The following is a 26,483-nucleotide window of genomic DNA, read 5'->3' on the forward strand; positions in this document are numbered from 1 at the left end:
AAAAACAGTCTAATTTCCTAAACAAAAAATTCCCTCCGCAAAATCTTTGATGATGGATGAGGAAACTGAGGTTCCCCAAAGAAGCAACTTGTTTTTCAGTCATTCAGCTGTGTCCTTTTTTGTGTCAAAAAGATGGCTGTGTTAGAGCGGACTAACTGGTATAGCTATAACAATTTCCAAATCTCAGTGACTTAACACACTAAAACGGTATTTCTCTTTTGTGAAAAGTTCAGTTTACATGTTCCTGCCAGCTCTCCTCCCAGTGGGGACTCAGGGATCCAGGCACTTTGCATCTCGCGCTTTTACCATCCTCTGTGACCTCAGAGTCCTCCACTGGATTCTCGGCAACCGGTTGGCAACAAGGGAAGCTAAGAAACCCACGGGATATTTCTCGAGCCAGATCTGAAAGTGTCACACAGTGCTTTCACCCACATGAATGGACCAGCGCGCAGTCACAGAGCCCTGACCTGACTTTCAGTGAGGCTAGAAAATGCATCTTCCTATATGTCCAATGGAAAAAAAAAATGGATTTGGTGACTACCTAGCCACACTCTACCTCAATCACATAATCCACTGTTTTCCAAACTTCAGTCATTCCCAAATAACCTTTGTAGGTTTTGCTATATGTGTATCAGCTGCATTATTAACTAGTGCCTTTCTAGAAGTTGACTCACTTTTTAAATAGTTAAATACATTTATTTTCAAAGGCAACTTGGTCACTATGGTGAGTGGAAAAGTAGCATCTCTTCCCATAGATAGAATGTAGTCATAAAAAGAAAAACAATTACAAAACACTCTTAATTTAGTTAAGGACCATTTCTTGCTAGGCTTCCCTCATAACTCAGCTGGTAAAGAATCCACCTGCAATGTGGGAGACCTGGGTTCGATCCCTGGGTGGGGAAGATCCCCTGGAGAAGGGAAAGGCTACCCACTCCAGTATTCTTGGTCTTCCCCTGTGGCTCAGCTGGTAAAGAATCCGCCTGCAATGCGGGAGACCTGGATTGGGAAGATCCCCTGGAGAAAGGAAAGGCTACCCACTCCAGTATTCTGGCCCGGAGAATTCCATGGACTGTATAGGGTCACGAAGGGTCACAACTGAGTGAACTTTACTTTCACTTTTCGCTTTCTTGCTAGAGGCACCGAACTGAGGTTTGCCCTGTTGTTGTTCAGTCACTAAGGCATGTCCACTCTCTGCAACCCCATGGACTGCAGCACGCCAGGCTTCTCTGCCCGTCACGAATCTCCCAGAGTTTGCTCCAGTTCATGTCCATTGAGTCAGTGATGCTATCTAACCATCTCATCTTCTGCTGCCCTCTTCTTACATAAGATCAAATGGCTGGTGAGTGACAGTTCTAAGAAGAATCCACATTTATTGATTCCACGCCGTCCCCTGCCCCCCCGCCCCCTCCCCCACACAACGTCCCCACAGACAGAGAGGACCCAGCCCTCACACCACCAGACTGCCATTCTGGACCACTGGACTTTCAGAGTAGCTCCTCTCCTGACTAAGCTTCTGGGCAAAAACAATGAAGCATGCCTTCCCCTTCCTAACAACTTCATTATTCACAAATTTGCTTCTGGTAAGGACATCCAATGGGGGGAAGGCTCAAAACTGCCCCAAGCCTCTTTCAAACTGTATTTCATACAAGGCAGTACAAGGCAGCGTCACACACCCTCACCAGATGCCCTCAGCAAAGAAAGGGCTCCTTTTCCTTTCCTACTAATGGCTCAGATTTTCCCATCATTTTCTGTGACGATGAGCGCCAATGAAAATCACCCCCATCACATGTTCCACTGGCTATTCTTTCAACAGCATGGCTTCCAAACCAGCCTTGCTGGAATGAAAAAATACCCACCAAGCCATTTGCGGAGAGTGCAGAGAGGGAGGGCATGCAAAAAAATAAAAGGGCAAGGGCACACAGTAACGACCATCAGAAGCACATGATCTGTCTGCTACTCTTAAGGGATTTGCTATATTCACAAAAAGCTCTTCAAAGTACTCTGGGACGCCATATAAATTTTTCCAGTTAGGTCATTTCATTGCAAGGAGCAGAGACCCCCTCACATTACCCCAGGAAAAAGTCTGTTTTAGACCTGGAATTGGAAAGCTGCTCAGAACAAGGACAGCTCAAGGGCCTGGATTCCCCTCCCCCTGCCCCCGCCATCCCACCCCCAACAGGCTGGAGGGTTTCACTCCATGCCTGTTTCCTTCTATCCATCAGCTTCCTCAGTTTCCACGTGGTTTTTTCATTCATAACTGGCTGCCTTGGGACTTCAGTCTGCCATGGATCCAACTCTCTCAAATAACATCCTTTTAGCATTTGCTTCTGTAACAAAACATTTCCCGGGATTCCTTCATTCAAATTCTCGAGACAGGGAATCTGATTGACTTCAGGAATCTTATGTCTTCACGCCAAGATCTATGTTATTGTCCTGACTATGGACGGGTCTCCCTGGGGTGGTGGGCCCACCATGCACCAATCAGTATGGCCATGGAAGTCGGACGTGGGATAAAACTGACAACCTAGGCCTTCGCCGGTCTTCTGTAGGGGCTGCACCTAGACAGGTAGAGGAATGTCACACAGGCACTTAAAGCAGACTGTTCAACCATGTGCTGGGACTGGCATGCAAGAGACAGCTGTTAAATTTTCAGGAATTTTGAGAGCTATTTGCTAATCCACAGGTAGCTGAAAATAGGCCACAGACATTGGCAAATGCCGCAAATTCGGGGGTTCTTTTGGTTTTCCTAAAGAGCTCATTTGCGAGCACACAACTGCAGCATTAATGGTTAAAGGGGAAGAAGAAAAATATCAAGGTAACCACAGTTTCCCAACAATCTGGTATCATCTATGTTGCTTCCCTCTTTTCTTCCCCCAACCTTCACTCCAGCCAGAATGGACAGCTTGCTCATCCACCACCTGCCACAAGGACCTGTCTTACAGCCAGTGCTCACACTAAAGCCACATCCCAGCCTACGCAAGTGACAATGCTAATCTCTGTCAGGTTCAACTGCCTCCCTGAAGCCTACTTTGTTCCTTCTATTAGAACAGCCTCTGCTTCTCCCAACTCCTGGAACCCAAAGTATACATCTATGCATGCTTTTCACATTCAAGCCTTTTACTATAGTCATTCCTGGCTTCATACACTGGGGTCCTGTAATTCATTACAAACTTCCCAAGAAGGGATCTATATCCACTTCTCTGGATCCTTCCAAGGGCCAGCCACAGAACTGCTCCTCAGTTAACTAGCCTACCTAGTAAGCACATGGTAAACGAATACAGAACTCGTATTTCCATAAGTCTGCCGCCTACAATTCTAGGCCTGTTAATCCACCAGTTCCCCCAACAGATCTGAGCCCTGACAACTGAATCAGCAACAAGAGGATTCAGCGTGGAAGGCGGCCAAAGGCGTGGTTCTCCCATGTGTGTGAATTACATTCGCTAGATCCAAACGCTTGTAAGAGAAGGGAAAAGTTTGGCATTAAACACGAGGATTAAACTTTGATCTAACAACATCAAGAGTCACACTTCAAACCACATTCAAGCCATCCCCCACCCCCCAGTTAACCTCATTTCCCCTAAGTCTTTGGGAAAGATGACTGGAAGCATTAAGGGGGAAAAATCTCAGAACTAGGAACCAGATTAACAAGATCACAAGTTCTCCACTGTTAAGTGGAGAACATTAGTCCTTCCTGTCATGGATCACTTAACAGCCTGAAGAGTATATACAAGCTGCCAAGAAGTTAGAAGGAAAACTATTAGATTACAAGAGGCATGTGAAGAAAAAGGCCAGGAAGAAACGGGCTTCCTTGCCCCCAAAGCTTTTTCTGGCCAAAGCCTCCTGAGTAAGTCTCTAGGGAGAAAATTCAATGGCATGTCACCTTTGGATCATGGCATTTTGGGGTCCGTGAACGTGGCCTTACTGGCAATGCTTAGTTTGCAGAAATATTCAAAAATTGAAAATTCTTCACACTCTGAGAATCTGGAAGGTAGAAAATGGTACCTCTAGTCTACAGATGGAAAAACTAAGCTAAAGAAAGGCAAGCCACTTGACTGTAACAGACACCAAAACATTAACCCAGTTCGAAATCCTGGTATCAGTACCTCTCTGATTCATTCCACTCATCACGCCGACAAGTCTTAAGTGCCCCAGAATACAAAAAACAAGTGACTTTCTGTGGAATGGATAATTCCTGAAGCTTAATCCAAACACATGGTATGAAAAATAATTTAAAAAAAAAAATTCTCAGGGACTTCCCTGGTGATTCATTGGTTAAGACTTCACCTTCCACTGAAGGGGTGTGACTTCGATTCCTGGTTGGGTAGCTAAGATCCCACATGCCTCCTGGCCATAAAACCCAAATATAAAACAGAAGCAATAATGTAACAAACTCAATAAAGACTTTAAAAATGGTCCACATAAAAATTAAAAAAAAAAGTCCTAAAAAAAATTCTCAGAAGTCAGACAAAAGAACATGGTAGAGTGGCCATTTCAAGCAAGGAAACAAGCCCTCTAATCTTCCCCAAGTATAAAACCCCTGTCACTCAAGGCTGCTGATAAAAGCAAGATAACAACATATTACGGCAGAACACATGTTTTGTTTTAGATATTATGTATGTTTCCTGCATCTGTCTTTTCTTGATACTAGCGGTTTAAGGAAGACAGGACTACAGAGATGTTGTATTTTTCCTAAGACTTCACTGCTGCTGTTGTTCAGTTTGTGACTCCATGGACTGTCGCCCAACAGGGTCCTCTGTCCATGGGATTTCCCAGGCAAGAATACTGCAGTGGGTTGTCATTCCCTCCTCCAGGGGATCTTCCCAACCCAGGGATCAAATTGAGTCTCCTGCATTAACAGGCAGATTCCTTACCACTGAGCCACCAGGGAAGCATCATCAACATCGAATTTTGCCCCCCCTCCCCGAGATCTAAAAGAAATAGACTTAGAAGTAAAGAGAACAATTAAGAGCAAAAGTCCACATGTCTAGATGTCCTCCCCTAACACATGCTGATCTGATCCTTAAAACTTTTAGTCTTTTGGGGGTACTTTCCTTGGTGGTCTGGTGGTTAAAACTCTTCTCTCCCAATGCAGGGGGCCTGGGTTGGATCCCTGGTCAGGGAAGTAGATCCCACATACTGCCAATAAAGATCCCATGTACTGCAACTAAGACTTGGTGCAGCCAAAATTTTTTTTAAAGTGTGTTTATCGTTTTTTTTTTTTGTTTTGTTTTGTTTTTTAAGTTAGTCCTTTGGGCAACAAATGAGGAACTCCCCATTTTCCTGGTCTAAAATTGGCATTAAATCAGAAACAAAACGCCACCCATAGAGAAAGGTGATAGGATTATGGTTTGCTTCAAGGAGTGGGCCATTTGCTTCTGAAATAAGTCCTGTTGTCACATCTGAATGGAGCAAGCAGGCTTCTATCTAATTCAGGAAAGAAAATAAGAGGCAGATTCAAAATTTCCAAGGCTGTTGGCTTCCGTCGGAGCTGGGACATGAAAAGAATTCTACAGACACAAAACCATTTCTGAATTTGTGAGCTACAAAGAGACCTCCATGAAGCTATCAAGCTGTTTGAAAACAAGCTTGAGTGATGGTCCTGATGCTGCCAAAGAAGCAGTGGGAACCAGCCTCTCCCAGGGCATGGAAAGTTCTTGAAAAATGACTCCAGGGATTTCCCTGGTGGACCAGTGGTTAAGAACCCGTCTTCCAATGCAGGGTCCTTTTGTTTAATCCCTGGGCCAGGAACTAAAATCCCACAGGCTGCGGGGCAATTAAGCCCACAAAGGGCAACCACTGAGCTCACGCTCGGGAATAAGAGAAGCCCAGATGCTGCAGAGCAGAACCCACATGCTACAATAAAGACCTAGGGCAACCAAGTTTTTTTAAAAAAATGACTCCAGAGTATTCCAACGCAAACAACTCTTGACTTAAGTTAGGTACCTGGCTTCCTTAAGGAAGACTACAGGCCCACAAGATAATTATTCAAGAGTCTGTCCTCAATGGATTCCATTTTCAGATTCTATAATAATCCATATGGTGGGAGGAGAAATGGGTGGCCTAGGGCTATTGCTCATAAATGTCTCTGAGGTCATCAGGCTGGAGATGGCATATACTGTGGCACTCCGTCAGGCCAAAGTAAAGGAAATCCACCTGTGTGAAGCCCTATTTACTCTTTGAATTTGCTATACATTCCTCATCTTATGTTAATACAATCCTCACAATCATCCCATGAGCCCTGGAACATAAGAGATGCTCAGAGAAAAGTCACAGGGAGTGCAGATTCAAATTCCAACTGACCTGACTCAAAAGATTCATGAATGAGTGAGTGAGTGAGTGAAAGTTGCTCAGTCATGTCCAACTCTTTGCAACCCCATGGACTATACAGTCCATGAAATTCTCCAGGCCAGAATATTGGAGTGGGTAGCCTTTCCCTTTTCCAGGGGATCTTCCCAACCCAGGGGTCGAACCCAGGTCTCCCACATTGCAGGCGGGTTCTTTACCAGCTGAGCCACAAGGGAAGCCATGTTAACACATTAATGACCAGGTGATTTCTGCACAAACACCTGTGGCATTAATATATTTCTGGTTAATAATGTGTTAATTATGTGTGAAGTTATTTATACATCTTAGGGTCCCAGACTATTCGAAGCCAGTAAGAGAGGGCCACCTAAAAGTGGAGAGAATTCCCGGGCAGTCTGGTAGTTAGGGCTTGATGCTTTCACTGCCATGGCCCAGGTTCAATTCCTGGTTGGGGAACTAAGCAAGCTGTGTGGCATGGCCAAAAGATAATAAAAATAATTATAAAAAAAGTACAGGGACAGAGACAAAAGTCCCATCACCCAGAAACCCCTAGGAATTCAACCATGTCCAATGGAGAGTCTTGCAAGCCCAGGCAAGTATTCATAAGGGTTTCAAAACATAAGGGTTTTGAAACTGGAAATACACTAGAATCTAGCGTGGACCTTTGAAGATGAGCTCAGAGAGAATCAACCTTCCCCACTGAGGAATCAAGTCGGCTCTGCAAACAAGAGCACCTGACTGCCAGGCCAGCCTACTGTCAGGCAGGCTCCCACCCAGCCAACTTTGAGATAATGACTGCGTACTGCCCACTGTACCAGGAAGTGTGCTAATCTTGTTCCTACCTTCTCACTTGGCTGACAGCCTTCTATGACTTCACAAACACAGAGAAGAATAAAAGTTAGCAGGCGTGGACTTCAAAATTCCAAACCACAAGAAGCTGCTCTCCAAAACTTCACTCTGCAACAACGGCTTTTGCCTCTACCTGGACATTTCTCATGGTAACTAAGCAGGGCTCGGCCACAAGGCAGAAGCATGGTGCAGGGCTGTCAATAGTAACCGTGGTTCTAATGGCAGCTGACTGTCCCTGAGCAGATCAACATCTGCACCCAACTGTTTTCAGTAACTCACAACACAATTTACTTTTAAAGGTGTATCATATTAGTGACGCTGTTAGATGATAGAAATAATATATAAGTGTTCTGCTTCACTCATCAAATACTTTATTTTATATAATGCAAGACCAAGAATGGTGTACGCCCCAGGATGTCCACTATCTTATCAAAATAAAAGTGACATCATACTTAATTGTCTTCCAATGGATAGAGGAATCAAAGTCTGAGACGAATGGTTTATCCACCATAAAACAGCCATTCAGATCCTAAAAACAAGCAGCAGATCAAAATGAGGTGTGATTCCATGAGTTTTGAATTTCAGGATTACAAAGAGATGAGACTAGGATAAACATGAAAATTCCATTTTGTCCTTAACTGAAGCAAAATCTTGGATTTAGTTTTGATGGTCAGCAAAGAGACAGAATGTGTTGTAAGTCATTAACTGAACGGAAGAAAGCAAAGTGTATTAAGTTACAGATGGTCATCAAGAATAGAGGAATAGAGGTCATCAAGCTAGATTTTTTGCTACAATACTCAAAAGTCAGCACAGTTTGAGACAGAGGGTGGAAGGTCAACTTACCAAACCCGGCCAAGACATCCTGTGTGACTTGGGCCAACCACCAAAATAAGTCTGTGTCAGTTGCTGGATCTCTAAAGCACAGGCAACAACAGCCACCACCTTTAGCTCACAAATTACATTAATAAAAACAGGAATGTGAGCTCAGTTTTTTTAAAAATTGGTAATCCATTCACATTGCACAAACTTAACAAGGTGCAAAATATTCCATAAAAACCCTCTATATTCAGTTTACCATTCTCTTCCAAGAAATAATTAATGGACAATCTCATATCTACTTTTGGAAATAATAACATAGCATTGGCTTTCCTGGTGGCTCAGTCAGTAAAGAATCTGCCTGCAATGGAGGAGACCTGGGTTCAATCGCTGGGTTGGGAAGGTCCCCTGAAGAAGGAAATGTCAACCTACTCCAATATCCTTGCCTGGGAAATCCCAAGGACAGAGGAGCCTGGTGGGCTACAGTCCATGGGGTTGCAAGAAGTCGGACACAACTTAGCAACTGAACCACCACCACTGCCAAGTACACAGTGACACATGCTTTTCTTTATCTATTGTGCTCACTGTCTAGAACAGTGCCTGACACAGAGTGGGTATGTACCTGTTTAATGGATGAGATTAATACTATCTACATTTTGCATCCTGCCTCTTTACTCAAATATATCTTGGAAATAAGCCCATATTAAAGAGCTACCTCATTCTTCCAAATTTTTAAAATTTAAGCATAATACACATATAGAAATTGCAGATACATGTACATTTCACTAAATTTTCATAAACTGAATACACCCGCCTAACCAGCACCCACACCAAGAGGCAGAACAAACATAACCAATAACCTGAATGTCCTGCCCAACCGCCATTACAGCACAACTACCCCCCTTTACCTACAGGCCTCCAGGGGAACCACGACCCTCTCCTGTAGAAACAGCCAGCATCGCCTGCATAGGTGCTGACAAAGTGAATTAACACAGGACAGACTGCTCCCTGTGTGCCTGCTTTCACTTCGCCTGATGTTTCTGAGATGTATCTGTATTTTTGTGTGTCCATGTCACTCACTCATTCTCATGGTCTCATCGTATTTCCTGGCATGAGGACAGCAAAACTGATGACCCATTCAATGGCTGATGGACATATGCATGGTTCCCAACCGGGGGCCACTGTGAATAGTGGACTAACAACCCTCTACACACGTTTTTGTGGAAACTTTTCATTTCCCTAAGAGTAAACTGCTGAGTCCCTGGGCAGGTGTATGTCTAACTTTACCAGAAACTATTAAACAGCTTTCCAAATTGGCTGTACCAATCTATACTTTAACCAGTGCACAAGGCTTCCCATGGTCACACATCCTGCAAATAGCTGAAATGTCTTTTTGGTTGCTGTTTATTTAGCTTTATTAATGGGGCTGTAGACGGCTGGCACTGTGTTTACATCTCTGTGAGGACAAGTGGAGATCAGCATCTTCCTAAACAGTTACTGGACATTTGGATTTCATTTTTGACCATTTTTCTACTGGATTATTGTTTTCTCTTACTGATCTGTAGTTCTTCACATATTCACAATATAAATGTCAGATATGTGTATGCGGACCATATTCTTTCTATTCTGTGAGTTGTCTTTTTCATCTCTTAAGGGTTGTCTTTCAATTTTAATATGATTCAGTATAATCTGCTTTAGTGTTTTTTGTGTCCCTTTAAGAAATCCCTGAAGCTGAAACCCCAATACTTTGGCCACCTCATGCAAAGAGTTGACTCACTGGAAAAGACCCTGATGCTGGGAGGGATTGGGGGCAGGAGGAGAAGGGGACGACAGAGGATGAGGTGGCTGGATGGCATCACCGACTCGATGGACATGAGTTTGAGTAAACTCCGGGAGTTGGTGATGGACAGGGAGGCCTGGTGTGCTGTGATTCATGGGGTAGCAAAGAGTCGGACACGACTGAGCTGAACTGAAGAAGTCTCTGACTCCAAGGTCAAGGTGTTCTCTTATGCCCCTTCTCTGAATGCTCTGCTTCACCTTTCAGACACTGGACTCAATTTTTTATATGACATTAAGTAGGAGTCTAGTTTATTTTTTCAGTATAGATAACCAACTGACCCAGCACCATTTTTGGAAGAGATCAGCCTGTATCACTGCATGAAAGTGTCATCATTAGCAGACATTTAGTCACTGAGTTTTGATTCTTTCTAATGATTGTATGGTACTCCCTTGTATGCATGTGTCATAAATAACAAACCACTCCCAGCTGATTCCCATTTAAACTGTTTTCATGTCTTTGCTATAAATAATGCTGTACTAAATAATCTTGTCCACATACCATTCCTCACCTGTTTTAGTATATCTGTAGGACAAACTCACAGAAATGGAACTGCTAAGTCAAAAGGGGTGTGCACAGAGGTTGTACCAGTTTTAATAGGATTTTCAGATCACAGTGAATGAACTGCACACACAATATTACTATAAGACCTAGCACAGAGAATTCCCTGACAGTGCAGTGGTCAGGGGGCTCTGAGTTTTCACTACTGAGGGTCTGAGTTCAATTCCTGGTTGGAGAACTAGAACCCTATAAGTTGCACAGTGTGGCCAGAAAAATAAAGAGAAAGAGAAAAAAGACCCAGCACATTAGAACTTCAATTATATCAAAGTTCCCAACATTTCTGAGCCTCACGTGTGCTAAGTCACTTCAGTCGTGTCTGATCCTTTGCGACCCTGTATAGCCCAGCAGGTTCCTCTGTCTGCGGGATTCTCCAGGCAAGAAAACTGGAGTGGGTTGCTATTTCCTTCTCCAAGGGATCTTCCTTAGCCAGAGATCGAACTCCTGTCTCCTGCACTGGCAAACAGATTCTTTACCACTGAACCACCAGGGAAGCCTCAGGATCCCTTTTAAAAAAACAATAAATGTTTATCCTTCTAGTATCCACTGATTAAGAAAAAATAAATTACCATGTAATCCACAGATACTGTGCCTCAGGACCCAAGAGACAGAAACCAAGCAAAGAGCTGTCACTCTCTGAACGGCGGCCTCCTCTGCTTAACAGTGACGAGCAAGGGCACCTGCAAGCTCAAAGCCCAGGGCAGTCAGGCCAAGGAAGCTTTACTCGTCTAATAAAAACTACGTCCGTGTGTCTTCACTTCCGGGTCAGTGCTATAATCATAATCCCTTATGATCAACACGGGCTTCCCTGGTGGCTCTGACAGTAAGGAATCTACCCGCAGTGCAGGAGACCCAGGTTCGATCCCTGGACCAGAACATGGCAACCCACTCCAGTATGTGTGCCTGGAGAATCCCATGGACAAAGGAGCCTGACGGGCTACAGTCCATGAAGTCCCAAAGAGTCGGACACGACTGAGCAACGGACACATCACTTATGATCCACACAGGACCCTCCCTTTCCCCATCAGCACTTTGTAAACTGCTTTAACGCGTGTTCTCAAACACAGCTGCAATGTCATGAGAACGTCATGAGAACGTCATGCTACTTTTGAATTTTGTGGCTGACAACCGGTCAACACCATGGCGACGAGGACCAAAGACATGGGACCTGCTGCCAGCCTGAGACACTGTGACCACCATGGAAGCCACAGCGTGACTTCTACTTTGCAGGCTCAAACCTCGGAACACACTTCCTTCTCTGAACTCTTCAAAAGGGGAAGGTGGTCAGCAACAGAAACCATCAACAAAATGAAAAGACAACCAACCGAAAGGAAGAAAACATTCGCAAATCATAGCCCCTGATCAGGAGGTTAATATTCAAACTAGGTAAAGGACTGATACAACTCAGTATCAAAAGCAAAAGAACCAAACAGTAAGACTGAAATTGGGCAGACGATCTGAATAGACACTTTCCCAAAGACATACAGATAGCCAAAAGGTATATGAGAAGATGTATCATCAGAGAAATGCAAACCAAAACCACAAATGAGAGATAATCACACACCTGTCAGAATGGCTCCTATCAAGACAAGAGATAAGTGTTAGTGAGAAAACACTTTCTGGAGAAAACAGGACCTTTGTGTGCTGTTGGTGGGAATGTAATCTGGTACAGCCACCAAGGAAAACAACTACAGATATTCCTCAAAAAATAAAAAATAGGACTATCATATGATCAAGCACAAAGAACTGATGCATCTGAACTGTGGTGTTGGAGAAGACTCTTGAGAGTCCCCTGGACTGCAAGGAGATCCAACCAGTCAATTCTAAAGAAAATCAGTCCTGAATATTCATTGGAAGGCCTGATGCTGAAGCTGAAACTCCAATACTTTGGCCACCTGATGCAAAGAACAGACTCATTGGAAAAGACCCTGATGCTGGGAAAGACTGAAGGCGGGAGGAGAAGGGGACTACAAAGGATAAGATGGTTGGATGGCATCACCAACACAATGGACATGAGTTTGAGTAAGCTCCAGGAGTTGGTGATGGACAGGGAAGCCTGGTGTGCTGCAGTCCATGGGATCACAAAGAGTCGGACACAACTGAGTGACTGAACTGATGATCAAGCAATCTCACTTCTGGGCATCTGCCTGAAGGAAACAAAAACACTAACAGAAAAAGATGGAATAGCCATTAAAAAAAAAAAAAAAAAGGAAATTCTGTCATTTGCAATGATGTGAATGTAACTTGAGGGCATTACGCTAAGTGAAATAAGTCAGAGAGAGAAAAACAAATACTCCCTATATAATATTGTTTATGAATGGAATCTAAAAACAACAATATAAATACAGAGAACAGACTGGTGGCTGCCAGAGGTGGGGGTGGCCAGGGTTGGGGGAGACTGGAGAAGGTGGTCAAAGGCACACACTTCCAGCTATAAGATAAATAAGTCCTGGGGATGCAATGAACAGCACAGTGACTACAGTTAATAATACTGTACTGTATGTTTGAAAGATGCTGAGAGAGTATATTTTTAAAGTTCTCATCAGAAAGAAACAGGGACTTCCTTAGGGGTCCAGTGGTTAAGAATCCACCTTGCAATGTATGAGATGCGGGTTCAATCCCTGGTTGGGCAGGTAAGATCATACATACCGCGGGGCAACTAAACCCACGTGCCACAACTGGAGAGCCTGGGCACCACAACCAAAGATCCCAAATGCCACAGCCAAGACCCAATGCAGCCAAATAAATAAATAAATACTAAGTAAAAGAAAGAAACTTGTAACTCTGTGGGGTGACTGATGCTAACCAGATTTTCCGTAGTGTTTGTTTCACAATACATACGGATATCAAGGGCTTCCCAGGGGCGCCAGTGGTAAAGAATCTGCCTGCTAATGCAGGAGATGTGAGTTCGTTCCCTGGGTCGGGAAGATTCCCTGGAGTAAGAAATGGCACCCCACTTCAATATTCTTGCCTAGAAAATTCCATGGACTGAAGAGCCTGATGGGTTACAGTCCATGGGATCACAAAAACTCAGACACGACTGAGCACACACACAAACAAATATCTAATCATTATATTCTACCCCTGAAACAGAATTATATGTCAATTATATCTCAATAAAAAAAAAGTGTGGGGGGGGTGATTTAATAGCTGGATCTTATCTAAAACAAAACCTCCACCTAGAAAAAACCCAGGGATTACACAGCCTTCTTCCTGTGTGGAGAGAACTTACTCTTTCAGACCCCTTAAGTATACATGATAAAAAGGAACCTGCTTCCTCCAGGGTTATGAAGAAAAAGGAAGCAACTAGAAGACAAGTTAAGACAAGCAAGACATCTGCTACTGGCTTTGGGATTTGGGTGAAGTCATTTGATGCCTCTGGGGCATGTTTTTCTAATAAAATGAGGTGTTAGCCAAGAGGTGATACATACAGAATCTAGCCCTGAATAGTTTATGATCCTATACACAAAAGCGCAAAGCAGTTCGATTTCTATGACTGAGACTTATGACTTACTCTTATAACTGGTTTCTGGCAGGAAGGCTGGGGAGTCAGAGTCCTCTGGTTCCAGGCTCACAGGAAGTACAGAGTATCCTGCCCCAGGCACACAGGTAACAAGCCAGTCAGAGGGATGCATTCACTTTGAGTGAGTCAGCACAGAGCTATTTGCAAGAGGGAATTAACCTCTGCTGCAATTTCCTTCCGTCGAATTTATTTTTAATTTTTATTGAAATAATAGCTGATTTACAATGTTGTGTTAGTTTCAGGTGTAAAGGGATCCAGTTAAACACATATATATTTTTACATTCTCTTCCACTGATTCTTGAGAGTCCCCTGGACTGCAAACCAGTCAATCCTAAAGGAAATCAACCCTGAATATTCTCCAATACTTTGGCTACCTGATGTGAAGAGCCGACTCGCTGGAAAAGATGCTGATGCTGGGAAAGACTGAAGGGAATAGGAGAAGGGGGCAACAGAGGATGAGGTGGTTGGATAACATTGCCATCTGAATGCACATCATTTTGTGTCTCACAGACATCAGTCTGAGAGATAGTGGAAGACGGAGCGTGGCATGCTGCAGGCCACGGGTCCAAGAGAGTCAGACGTGGCTTACTGACTGAACAGCGATTATCGGCTGTTACAGGACACCAAGTGTAGTTCCCCGTGTTATACGGTATCAAGTTGTTTTAAGAGATAAACAGTAAATGACCAAGAGTCTCAGAGGGCATCTTGGGGGTCCAACGACTTCACCTGAGGGGGACTGTCCCACGGGGCACAGACGTGTGAGGGAAGATGCACAATCCGGAAACATGGATCCGTCTGAACAACCGCAGCTTCGCGATGACACAGAGGCTTGTGGAGAGACAAAGATCACTTTTGTCTCTGGCTTGGGAACCAGCTGCCAGCAATTCAGACAATCGTCTGAGTGAGCTGACGGCCGGCCCAGGCTCCGAGAGGACACGGCCTGGACATCGCTTGGAAAAATTAAATTAATACAAGTACCCTCTGCTTTTCCTCACCCAAATCTCTGTCTCAAAAGTATTCTCAGCTTGATCTCAAAAGCACTTTTTTAAACTTAAAAATAAAACCCCATTATTCCTGCTGTATGCTGGAAGCTACTTATCAACCAAGGTCAAAGGACGCCTGAAGGATTTATAATAGACTTTAATGTCCACACACAGCAGACATTTCATGGGTGATTCACCTACTTGATGAAGGAGAAACTATTTTTTCCTTCTTTGAAATATTTAGTGAAAAACAAACTACATAACCGTAGTCAAGTTCTTGGGCCAGAGGTCAAGGTCAAATTCTATTACATATAGAAAAGACCAACACTCTATAATTCTATTACAACTCATTTCAAAGAACCGAAATGACTTATAAGAGATTTTGACCTGTATTCCTCCTCTTATTCTTTTGAGAGTACTAAAATATTTTACATGTGTAAAGTTATTGTGTTATTACATAGGGTATTGCTGGGAAATAACTAGAAGCTAGAAAATGTTTTCTTTACGGAAAAAAAATCCCAAAGAAAGGCAATGCCAAGGCATTTTCAAACTATCGCACAATTGCACTCATCTCACACACTAACAAAGTAATGCTCAAAATTCTCCGAGCCAGGCTCCAACAGTACATGAACCGTGAACTTCCAGATGGTTAAGGTAGATTTAGAAAAGGCAGAGGAACCAGAGGTCAAATTGCCAACATCTGTTGGGTCATAGAAAAAACAAGAGAGTTCCAGAAAAACATCTACTTCTGCTTTATTGACTATGCCAAAGCCTTTGACTGTGTGGATCACAACAAACTGTGGAAAATTCTTCAAGAGATGGGACTACCAGACCACTTGACCTCCCTCCTGAGAAAGTGGTATGCAGGTCAAGAAGTAACAGTTAGAACCGGACATGGAGCAACAGACAGGTTTCAAATCGGGAAAGGAGTACGTCAGGGCTGTATAATGTCACCCTGCTTATTTAACTTATATGCAGAGTACATCATGAGAAATGCTGAACTGGATGAAGCACAAGCTGGAATCAAGACTGCCAGGAGAAATATCAATAACCTCAGATACGCAGATGATACCACCCTTATAGCAGAAAGTGAAGAACTAAAGAACCTCTTGATGAAAGTGAAAGAGGAGAGTGAATAAGGTGGCTTAAAACTCTACATTCAGAAAACTAAGATCATGGCATCCATTCCCATCACTTCCTGGCAAATAGGTGGGGAAACAATGGAAACAGTGACAAACTATTTTTTTGGGGCTCCAAAATCACTGCAGATGGTGACTGCAGCCATGAAATTAAAAGATGTTTGCTCCTTGGAAGAAAAGCTATGACTGACCCAGACAACATATTAAAGAGCAGAGACATTACTTTGCCAACAAAGGTCTGTCTAGACAAAGCTATGGTTTTTCCAGTAGTCATGTATGGATGTGCAGCTGGACTATAAAGAAAGCTGAGCGCTGAAGAATCGATGCTTTTGAACTGTGGTGTTGGAGAAAACTCTTAAGAGCCCCCTGGACTATAAGGCGATCCAACCAGTACCCATCCTAAAGGAAATCAGTCCTGAATATTCATTGGAAGGGCTGATCCTGAAGCTGAAACTCCAATATTCTGGCCACCTGATGTGAAGACCTGACTGACTCCATGGAAAAGCTCCTGATGCTAGGAAAGATTGAAGGCAGGAGGAGAAGGGGACGACAGAGAATGAGACAGTTGGATGGCATCACCAACGGGATGAACATGAGTGTGAGCAGGCTCCAGGAGTTGGTGAAGGACAGGGAAGCCTGGCATGCTGCAGTCCATAGGGTCTCAAAGAGTTGGGCACGACTAAGTGACTGAACTGAAGGAAAAAAAAATCATCGCAGTGAGATTTGACTCCGAACTCTCAAACCCCACTGGTTTGTCTCAGACAATTGAAATGAGAAGCAAGCACAGATTAGGTTTCAGCAAAGATGATGGCAGAAATGGACCAGTACAGAAAGCCTTCTGTAAATTTTGACAAACAGAATTTTGAGTAACTACCACCTTTGCTTCAAAGCCCCTTACCAGTACTCTAAATTACTCTCCTTCTCCACGTGACTTGTGATCACATCTTGTTTAATTACCCTGCATATAGTGAAGATGTGCTTTATCCTTCAGGGCAATGGGAAGTAACGGATGAATCTGAACGCCCTGTTCCTTCCACTAGACTGCACCTCCGTTCCTCTCAACTCGTGCTCAACATGGCATGCATCCACTGAGTCAGAACCTCCTGAACTCTCTTCACCACTGTGATCAAGCCTTTTCTTTCCATTAAACCAATCCGACAACATACCTTCCTCCAGGAGGCCTCCACAAATAATGCAGAAAAAAATAAAAAAGCGGTAGCAGCAAATTTCCACAGTTCCCTTCCCAAGACTACATCATTAAGGATTTCGATTCCTTTCCAATTCCACGATGTTTACAAGATCCTCTGCTAAAACAATTATAAATTCTATTCATCTCTTCTTTAAATGTTCCTTTTCTTACTGCTTTTGACTGTATCTCACAGGAAGCGCATGAAGGGCAAAATATTTCATTATGTGGGGGGAAATTCCCTCTCCAGCACCAGAGACAAATTTAGGTAGATAAGGGCCTTCATTTATTCCTTCCTCATTTATTTACTGAGTGCTGATCACATGCCAGGAGCCAAGGCAGAGCAGGGGAACACTTGATGAAAAAGATAGAAGTTCTTGTTCTTGGAACTCTACATTTCAGTATAGGAGACAGACAGTAAACACAAATAGGACAGTTAGGGAAAAGGAGAGTCACTGAGAGCTACAGCAAGCAAGCTGGGCAAAGACAGCTGTACCCTTAGCTAGGGTTCTCAGAAAACTCAAAGGAGGCATTATTCCAACAGACGCATAAATAATATAGGAACGTGATTCCATTTTTTTAAAAAAAATTTTTGGCCAAACTGCATGTGGGATCTTAGTTCCCAGACCAGGGCTCAAACCTGCATAACGTGCACTGGAAGTGCAAAGTCTTAACTGCTCAACTGACAGGGAAGTCCCATGATTCCATTTTTAATTCTCCTTTTATCCAACTAACTACAATTGATCCTTACTATTCACAGATTCTATGGTATTTGTGAATTCTCCCACTCACTAAAATTCACTCGTAACCACCAAATCAATGTTCCTAGTGCTTCTGAGGTCATTCTCAGTCTTATGCAGAGAAGCAAAGTATGACACTCAAGTTCCCATTTAAGGTCAGACAAGGTGACACTCCTGTTTGTTTCAGTTCTCATACTGTAAACCAGAGTCCTTCTTACAGTCTTAACTTCAGTGCTGCGTCTTTCTTATTTTCTGCTTTTTGTTAATGATTTTGCTATTTAAATGGTCCCCAAGCATACTGCTGAAGTGCTATTTCGTGTTCCCAAGTCCAAAAAAGGCTGCAACTTGCCTTCTGGAGAAAACATTATGCACGTGTTAGATACACTTCCTTCAGGCTTGAGTTTATATAAGGTGTTGTGGCCACAAGTTCAATGTTAGTACATCAGTGATGTACACTAAATAAGGTCTTTAAGCCTGACACAGAAACACACATGCATAAGGAGAGGGATCAGCTCCATTGATAAACATGTGACCAGAGGCTCACAGGAACCTAACCTGGTATTTCCCCGGGAACAATGGCTCAATATTCGCTAGTGCTCTCAGTGACTTTATACCACACTAACTACTGCAAATAGTGAGAATTCACAGTAGATGGATGATGGAAGAGAAAGCTTCAGTGGGGCACCAGCCTCCTTCCTCTTTAATAGAGAAAATGGTCTGACAGGCAACAGCATGGAGCCAGAATCCAGTACACTGCTGTTTTATTGTCAATGCCTTTAAGGTTGCCTCCTTCTAAAGCAAGTGATGCTAGTTCTCATTTAATGTAGGAATGTATGGCTTTTTCAGTCAGTTTTAAGTAAAAACCAAAAAAGTAGGCAACATGAAGAAAAGATTAAATAAAAAATAACTTACATGTGGATTCTGAAAAAGTGATAGAAATGAAATTATTTTCAAAACAAACAGACTGACAGAAAACAAACTCATGATCATCAGAGAGGAAAATCAGGGGGAGGGAGAAATGAGGAGCCTGGGATTAACATAGACACACAACTATACACAAAATGGGCTTCCCTGATGGCTCAGCAGTAAAGAACCAGACCGCAACGGTCCTGCAACGCCTGGAGCCGTACAAGACATGGGTTTGATCCCTGGATCAGGAAGATCCCCTGGAGAAGGAAATGGCAACACATGTCAGTATTCTTGCCTGGAGAATCCCACGGACAGAGAAGCCTGGCAGGCTACAGTCCATGGGGTCACCAAAAAGTCAGATGCAACTTAGCGATCAAACAAATTTATATTAATAAAATAGATGATCAACAAGGACTTACTGTATAGCACAGGAATTCTACTCAATATTCTGTAATAACCTGTATGGGAAAACAATCTGAAAAAGAATGGATTTATGTATATGTATGACTAAATCACCTTGCTTGTATACCTGAAACTAACACAATATTGGAAATCAACTGTACTCCAATATAATATAAAAATTAAATTTAGAAAAAATTCAATGGGAAAGAAAGAGATGATTCATTCAAAAGTAATAGTCTGCGAAAGTGAGTATACAAGATAGTTCTTTAGGACTCAAGAATAAAGTATCAGAACTTTTATTTGTATTTTTAATCTTTAACAAAATAAAGAAATTAAGCTCTAATATTTGTGAACAACAACAAAAGAAACAGACGGCAAATGGGGAAAGCAGAGGCATGAAGGACTCAAGGGTACCTGGTGTAAAAATGCATGCATACAGAGAGACTTCAATTAAAACAGTCATGAGGCCAGAAATGGGCGCCTTCACCCCCTATAAGAGAGCAGAGCCCAAGAGGAAGAAAGACTTCTTCTCACCTGGCAAGAGCTCAGCCAATGAAAAGCCAGTATACCTCAAATTCTCCATTCCTCTGATGGACTGTTTATCACAGCCCTGCCAACTTCCTTTCCTATAAAAGGGCTCTCTCCTGATTGCAGGGATCTGCATGTGGCTTGCAGACCTGCTCCCCCCACCCCACCCCACACCCCCTAAGGATTTGCTGATTCTGAATAAATCTATTTTTTTTGCTGAAAAACTAACCGTCAGTCTATTTGTTTCAGGTCAACATGGGACACAGCAGAGATGAAGGTGATGGATGAACAACTGTTGGGAAATGCATATGGAGTAGAGTTTTGGCCTAGGAGTGAAATTATGTGGACATGGATAAATAATTTATCCTGTATAAACCTCAGTTTTCTTACCTGGAAAAGGAGACAATATGAGAATGACAGCATTATCTCAATGATTTAATGAAATAATGTGTAAAGCAGCAGTGTTGAACGTTTGTAGTCTTAGAACCCCTATAATGCTCTTACAAGTTATTGAGAGGGGATTTCCCCGGCAGTCCAGTGGTTAGGACTCCACGCTTCCAGGGCCATGGGTTTGATCCCTGGTCAGGGAACTAAGATCCTGTGCACGCCACACTGCAGGGCCAAAAATAATAAAGAAGGAAAAAGAAAATATCTTTTAAGAAAAAGTTACTGAGAATTCTAAAGAGCTTTTGCTTATGTTGTTAGAACATCTATCACTATTCAGTATATTAGAAATTCAAGTTGAGACATTTAAAAAAACACATTCATTAACTAAAGTAACCATAATAAACCCAATTGTTGTTGTTTAGTCGCTAAGTCATGGTCCAAATCTTTTGCGACCCCATGGACTGAAGCCCTTCAGGCTCCTCTGTTCATGGGATTTTCCAGGCAAGAACACTGGAGTGGGTTGCCATTTCATTCTCCAGAGGATCTTCCCAACAAAGAGTTCAAACCTTGGTCTCCTGCATTGGCAGGCAAATTCTTTACCACTGAGCCACCAAGGAAGTTACAATAAGCCCAACAGATGCTAGCAAAGTATTTTTTTAGATCAAGCATGGCTCAGACAGTAAAGAATCTGTCCGCAGTGCAGGAGACCGGGTTTGATTCCTGGGTCGGGAAGATCCCTAGAGGAGGAAATGGCAACCCACTCCAGTCTTCTTGCCTGGAGAATTCCACGGACAGAGGAGCTTGGAGGGCTACAGTCCATGGTGTTGCAAAGAGTTGGACACAACTGAGTGACTAACACACACACTTTTCCAAACAAAAACACTTAGAAGAGTGGCACTGTTCTGCATATTTGTAAATCTCTTCAATATCTGGCTTCACAAAAGGCCTCTGGACTCTCATACCTGCCTGTGCATTCAATCTGATGTAGCATCACATTCGATGTAGCATCACATTCGATGTAGCCTCTGGGAAACTATACTGTGTACTCATGAGAGAACAGAGTGAAGACAGGCCAATAGCATCTTACTATTATTACCAGGAAAAGTTTTAATCTCATGGGCCATCTGACACTGTCTCCAAGACCTCCATAGGTACCTGGGACACAGTGAAATAAAGGGTTTAGAACGGTGCCTGTCACTAGGTAGACCCATAATAAACATTAATTCTCTGGCCTTTTTATTCTCAGCCTCAATGTTGTTAGAACAGGAATGCATTAGAGTGAGGCCTTCTTCAGCTCAATACAACTGTATAATATCTAGCTTGGTCATGTAACTAACAGGTTCTATAAGTAACTAGCTGTGTGATATTCATAGCCAAGGACTCTTCATCTGTTTTCAAATTCAAGGATCCATGGGCTTCAAAAGGGTAAAAAAATTACATATCTGTTCTCTGACACTCAGTGTTTACTGCATTGATGACCAGAGGCAATAAACCACAAGTGTACCAGGATGCGGGCCTCAACTGAAATCACAGGTGTTTTACATACAAAACAGACAACCACCAAGGGTCTCCCATACAGCACATCTTGTAATAACTTATAATGGAAAAGAATCTGAAAAAGAACAGATTTATATATACATATAACAATCACTTTGCTATACACCTGAAACTAACACAATACTGCAAATCAGCTATACTTCAAAACAAATTCAATAAAATAAACCACAGGTGATTAAATAGCATATTATGGTTACTACAGATATCTTGAAAAGTTGTACATGCTCATCACTATTTCAAAATAAAGTAGTAGTTACGTGTTAATAAAGAAGCATAGGTGACTTCCCCAGTAGTCCAGTGGTTAGCACTTCATCTTCTAATTCAGAGGGGTCCAGGATCGATCCCTAGTTGGGGAACTAAGATCCCACATGTCTCACCACCAAAAAGCCAAAGCATAAAACAGAAGCAATTGTAAATTGTAAAATACAGAAGCAATTGTATTGTAAAATACACAATAAAAACTTAAAAAAATTTTTTTAAAGCACATAAATTACAATAACAAATTTTGAAAACTATCTTGACAGCTGTATTCAGTACAAGTGGCTTGTTTTCAATCCTTTATACTTGACTGTATGCAATTAAAAACCTTGTTCCAAGAAAGGGGACCACTTTCTTGCTCCAAGAAAGGGGCCAAAGGTGTTCATGCAACCGAACAGGTGAGACCTATCTATTTTAAGCAGTTCACTAATTACTCTTTGAGACCAAGTTCCATCACTCCAGCTGGAGTCTAGGGATCACGATGCCCGTGGTGAGGACGAACTGATGACGCACAGCACACCTAAGTGCATTAACAAAGCGCTCAAGAATCCAGTTTGTTTTTACACTAACATTGGAGAATCTGCAAAGTTAAATGCTTTTAAACTAACTAGGCCTAGCACAACAAAATTGTTGAAAAGTTAACAGTGAAGCAAATATTCCCCCGAAGTACCTTTTATCACACTATAAAAACATACAGGACAAATTCCAACAAACAATAATGAATGATTTTGCAAAGACCTCTGTCATCAACATAATCTGGGTCTATCGTTGAACAGACTGAAGCAATGTTTCGATAATCAGAAGACTAACCTGGAAGTGTATCACTAAGGTTTGCTTAACATCAAAGTATTTGACCCTCATGTCCTAAAACAGAAAAAAAAAATAAAAGAAAAAGGGAGAAAGAAAAGCATTTTCCATGGGTGTGGGGCAGCCATTAATCCAACCAGTTGATTTTTTCCAATCACATTTAAGCAAGTCCATCTATTCCATGCCTGCTTTCTCAGCAGCATATCTCTTTTTACTTGCAAAGATAAAGACAAACTTAAGGGTCTCACTTCATCTAACAAAACAACGTAAAAGTCATACTGGAGTGAATGAGATGTTAAAACCTAATAGGGGAAAAAAAATTGCACTGAATTATAGAAATCAGGCTGGTGCCTTAGAATGTTACACCAATGCCAAGGACAAGCAGTTACTGAATGCATGCTCTCTACCCGTATACCTCTAGTCCCAAGGATGCAATACCATAACCTTCTGATTCACTGAACCAAAGGTTAAGTAATAAAACGTAGGAATGTTGAGGAAGCAGGGTACCCTGGGTGAAAGGCCAGATTATGGGATCCAGAGGTGGAAGGGCACTCGGAACAGAGGACACGCATAGGAGCGCAAAGTCCCAGAGGAAGGACTCTCCGTACGGCACTAGAGGGAGAAGGGCAGCGTCTGCGCTAGAGGGTTGATGAGAGAAGCGGTGAGAGACATGCTTTATGAAAATATACTGAATTGGAGTCTTAGAACCTTGAAAACTGGGCTCGGTTTAGACTTTACCCTGCAGGCCAAGGAAGGCTTCCCAGCAGGGAGCTAGTATGATCACCATGTGTCTTGGGAACAAACAGTGGACACTGATCCCATAAGCTCATCTGTCCTAACAGTGGGCCCTTTTGTCAAACCCAGATTCATCAGAATCTACTGTGTCGGGAGCTCTGGTCAATGTTATGTGGCAGCCTGGATGGGAGGGGAGTTTGGGGCAGAAGGGATACATGTAGGTATATGGTTGAGTCCCTCTGCTGTCCACCTGAAAACTATCACAACACTGTTAATCACCTATACTCCAAAACAAAATTAAAAGTTGTGTGTGTGTGTTTAAAGTATCCATTGTGTCTAGTGAAATAAATTTTCTAAATGATACTCTGGGGCAATTTTGCCACTACCTAAACCTTTGAAATGCAATTCAATTTTCTTGACTGATGATAAAAATTAAAAAGAGAAAATACCACTCTTGTTACTATAACTATGGAAATAAAACCCACGTTTTTAGGATATGCTTGCCTTAACCATGCTGAAGTCAGAATAGTTTTGGAGAGCATTTCTCCTATTAAACAAAATTAGAATTGATAATTTTTTCGTGAGAAGTATTGATTAGGCGTTGCTAAATATAATATACTTTCATCTAGGAGTTAGTGCCCAATTAACACAAATAAAGGAATTGGCTCCATCTGACTTCCAGAATTATTGGCTACTTACTAACTGGCACCTGAAAGCTCATGACCAAATTATGAAGCAGAAGAAACAACAGCTACCTATTTCTGAACTACAATCACGGAAGAGTGCAAGGATTCTAAAATTTAAAGGAAAAAAGTTTTTGCAGAGGGAAAACAAGGAATCCTGTGTATATTATTGTACACACACACATATAAATATATACACGAGGATCACCATCTCAAAGTAATAAATATGAAAGAGTTGGTTTATTTCTTTGTAACTGACTCAAGGCTTCCGAGGTGAAAAGCCCCTAGAGCTCTCTGAAACTGACATAGCTGTCAGGAAACATAGAATAGGTTCGGGGATCTAGTAACCACTAAAGTGAGAGGGGGAAAAAGGCGGGTGAGATGGGAGTGAAGCGGAAGACTTACAAATATGCCCAATGAACGACCCTGAAAGGAAGTGATAAAATTCTCAACTGTGTTTATACTAGGGAATGGCACTCAAGCCTAAAGCCACTTTAATCGCCCCACTAACGGCAGAAGTCTTTCCACAAGACTCGATAAAAAGTGGAAAGACCACGGGTTTTCACCTGGGTTCAGGCCCTGCTCAACCACCGTTTCGGATGGAAACCAACAGAAAAGCAGCCTCCTGCACATCCTGGGGCCCTTCCAACACTGCTGTTCGGAACGCCCAAGTGCCCAGCACAGGACCTGTCACAGTATTCCCAGGAAAATGTCCTTGTCTTATCCCACGGCGGAATGGGGATTCAGAAGGGAGTCGGAGACCCTGTCCACTCACGGTCGGGCAGAGGACCACAGTCCGCACCAGCAGCCCCGGGGGCCAGCCACCCCCGCTCCCATACCACACACTTCCTGCCGCTTCCATCACCTCCACACCACAGCTCGAGTCTCCTGATCAGTTTACAACTGTTACGGGGATCCCAGTGCCTGGGAGGTGTAGAATGTTGGGAGAGGACGGCTCCCTACACCGCCCCCCCAACCAGCCCCCCACAAACTCTTCACTTGCGGCTTCTGGGAGAACCTAAGAGCAAAGGCAGGAAGCGCAGGAGCAGCCCACCGACGTCGCGTTCCGCGGGCCTCGGCCGGTTACAAAGTACTGAAGGGAGCTACACGGACCCAAGCGGGCCGAGGGATGGGGGGACAGTGGGCGCGAGCACCGCGGCAGGGCGCCTCAAAAGAAGCGCAGCGAGCGCCCTCGCTTAGATCGTTTCCACTCTGCAAAGCGCTGCAGCCTTGGGAGTCGGGGGGCGGGATGGCCAGTCCGGAAACCAGCTGCACTTTTAGCCACTCGGACGCCCCAAACTCAGAATGACTTCCCCCCATGAGGCTCCCGGAGCGGGTTCCGGCTCGCACCGCTCCCAGGAACGAATGCAGCCCGAGCCGAGCCTTGGCTGCGCCCGGGCGGGTAGCGGGAGCCGGAGCCGGGTCCCGGGCAGGCGCGCACCGAGTGGCCGTGCGTCCGCCGCCCAACTTTGCACCCGGCAGGGCCGCTCCCCCGAACTTGGCGGCGGGGACGGGGTGGGGCGAGTACTCACCAACCCCGTACTTCTGCCTCTTGGTCGGGATCCAGCGGGCCATGGCGGCGACCTCGCCCCGCGGCGGCTGCGGCGGCGGCTACAGTTCCCGGGCCTCCGATCGCCAGCGCGCCGCACACCGGCGCGCCCCGGGCCCTTCCGCCATGTTCCGGCAAACTTCGCTCGGCCCCGCGCGCCGCCTCCCCGCCGCGCGGCCAGCGACACGGCCCGGCTCCCACCGCGAGCCGCGGTCACCTGCTGCGCCCGGCGGCCACGCCGCGGTGCGCGCCCCTCCCGGCGCCGCCTCGGCCCCTCCCGCTGGCCGCGCCCTCCGCCCGCTGAGGCCGCCTCCGCGCCGCGACCCGCGGGCGCCCGCCAGCCAAGGTCTCCGCGCCCTCCCGGGCCCAGGCCGGCTCCGCCTTGCACACTTCCCGGGAGCCGTTTCCCAGCACAGACTGGGGTACGTTTTTGTTTTAATCCTTTTAGTGTTTGGCTTTTTTCCCTTCGCCGTCCCCACCCGGGCTAAACCCTGGAGCCTGGATCCCCGGCGGCGGGGTGTCGGGAGGGCTGCGCTGGAGGGGTGGGGCACCCCCAGACGGAGCAGGCGGGAGAGGATGTGGAGTCCTTTCTCACCGCGCGCTCCGAAGCATCTGGGGGAACTAGGATGAGTGCATAGGATCTAAGATAAGTTGTTTCTCGCCGCCCGGGCTCTCGCAGTGCCAGGCACTCAACCGGCGCTCGATAAATATTTGTTGAATGAATGAGCAGTTGA

At 44.1% G+C, this 26,483-nt stretch overlaps 1 protein-coding gene across 1 annotated transcript in view; it reads right to left on the reverse strand.

Annotated features, from left to right (window-relative positions):
• DOCK5 (dedicator of cytokinesis 5) overlaps positions 1 to 25,880 on the reverse strand; it is a 275,156-nt gene extending 249,276 nt beyond the window's left edge. The window contains exon 1 of the mRNA XM_061163865.1: positions 25,733 to 25,880. Within this exon, the coding sequence (XP_061019848.1) occupies positions 25,733 to 25,775 (43 nt within the window). The 5' untranslated portion in view covers positions 25,776 to 25,880. The remainder of the gene's footprint in view (positions 1 to 25,732) is intronic.
• Between the last annotated feature and the right edge of the window lie 603 nt (positions 25,881 to 26,483).

Source organism: Dama dama, chromosome 16 (genome assembly GCF_033118175.1).
Source record: "Dama dama isolate Ldn47 chromosome 16, ASM3311817v1, whole genome shotgun sequence".
NCBI lineage: Eukaryota > Metazoa > Chordata > Mammalia > Artiodactyla > Cervidae > Dama > Dama dama.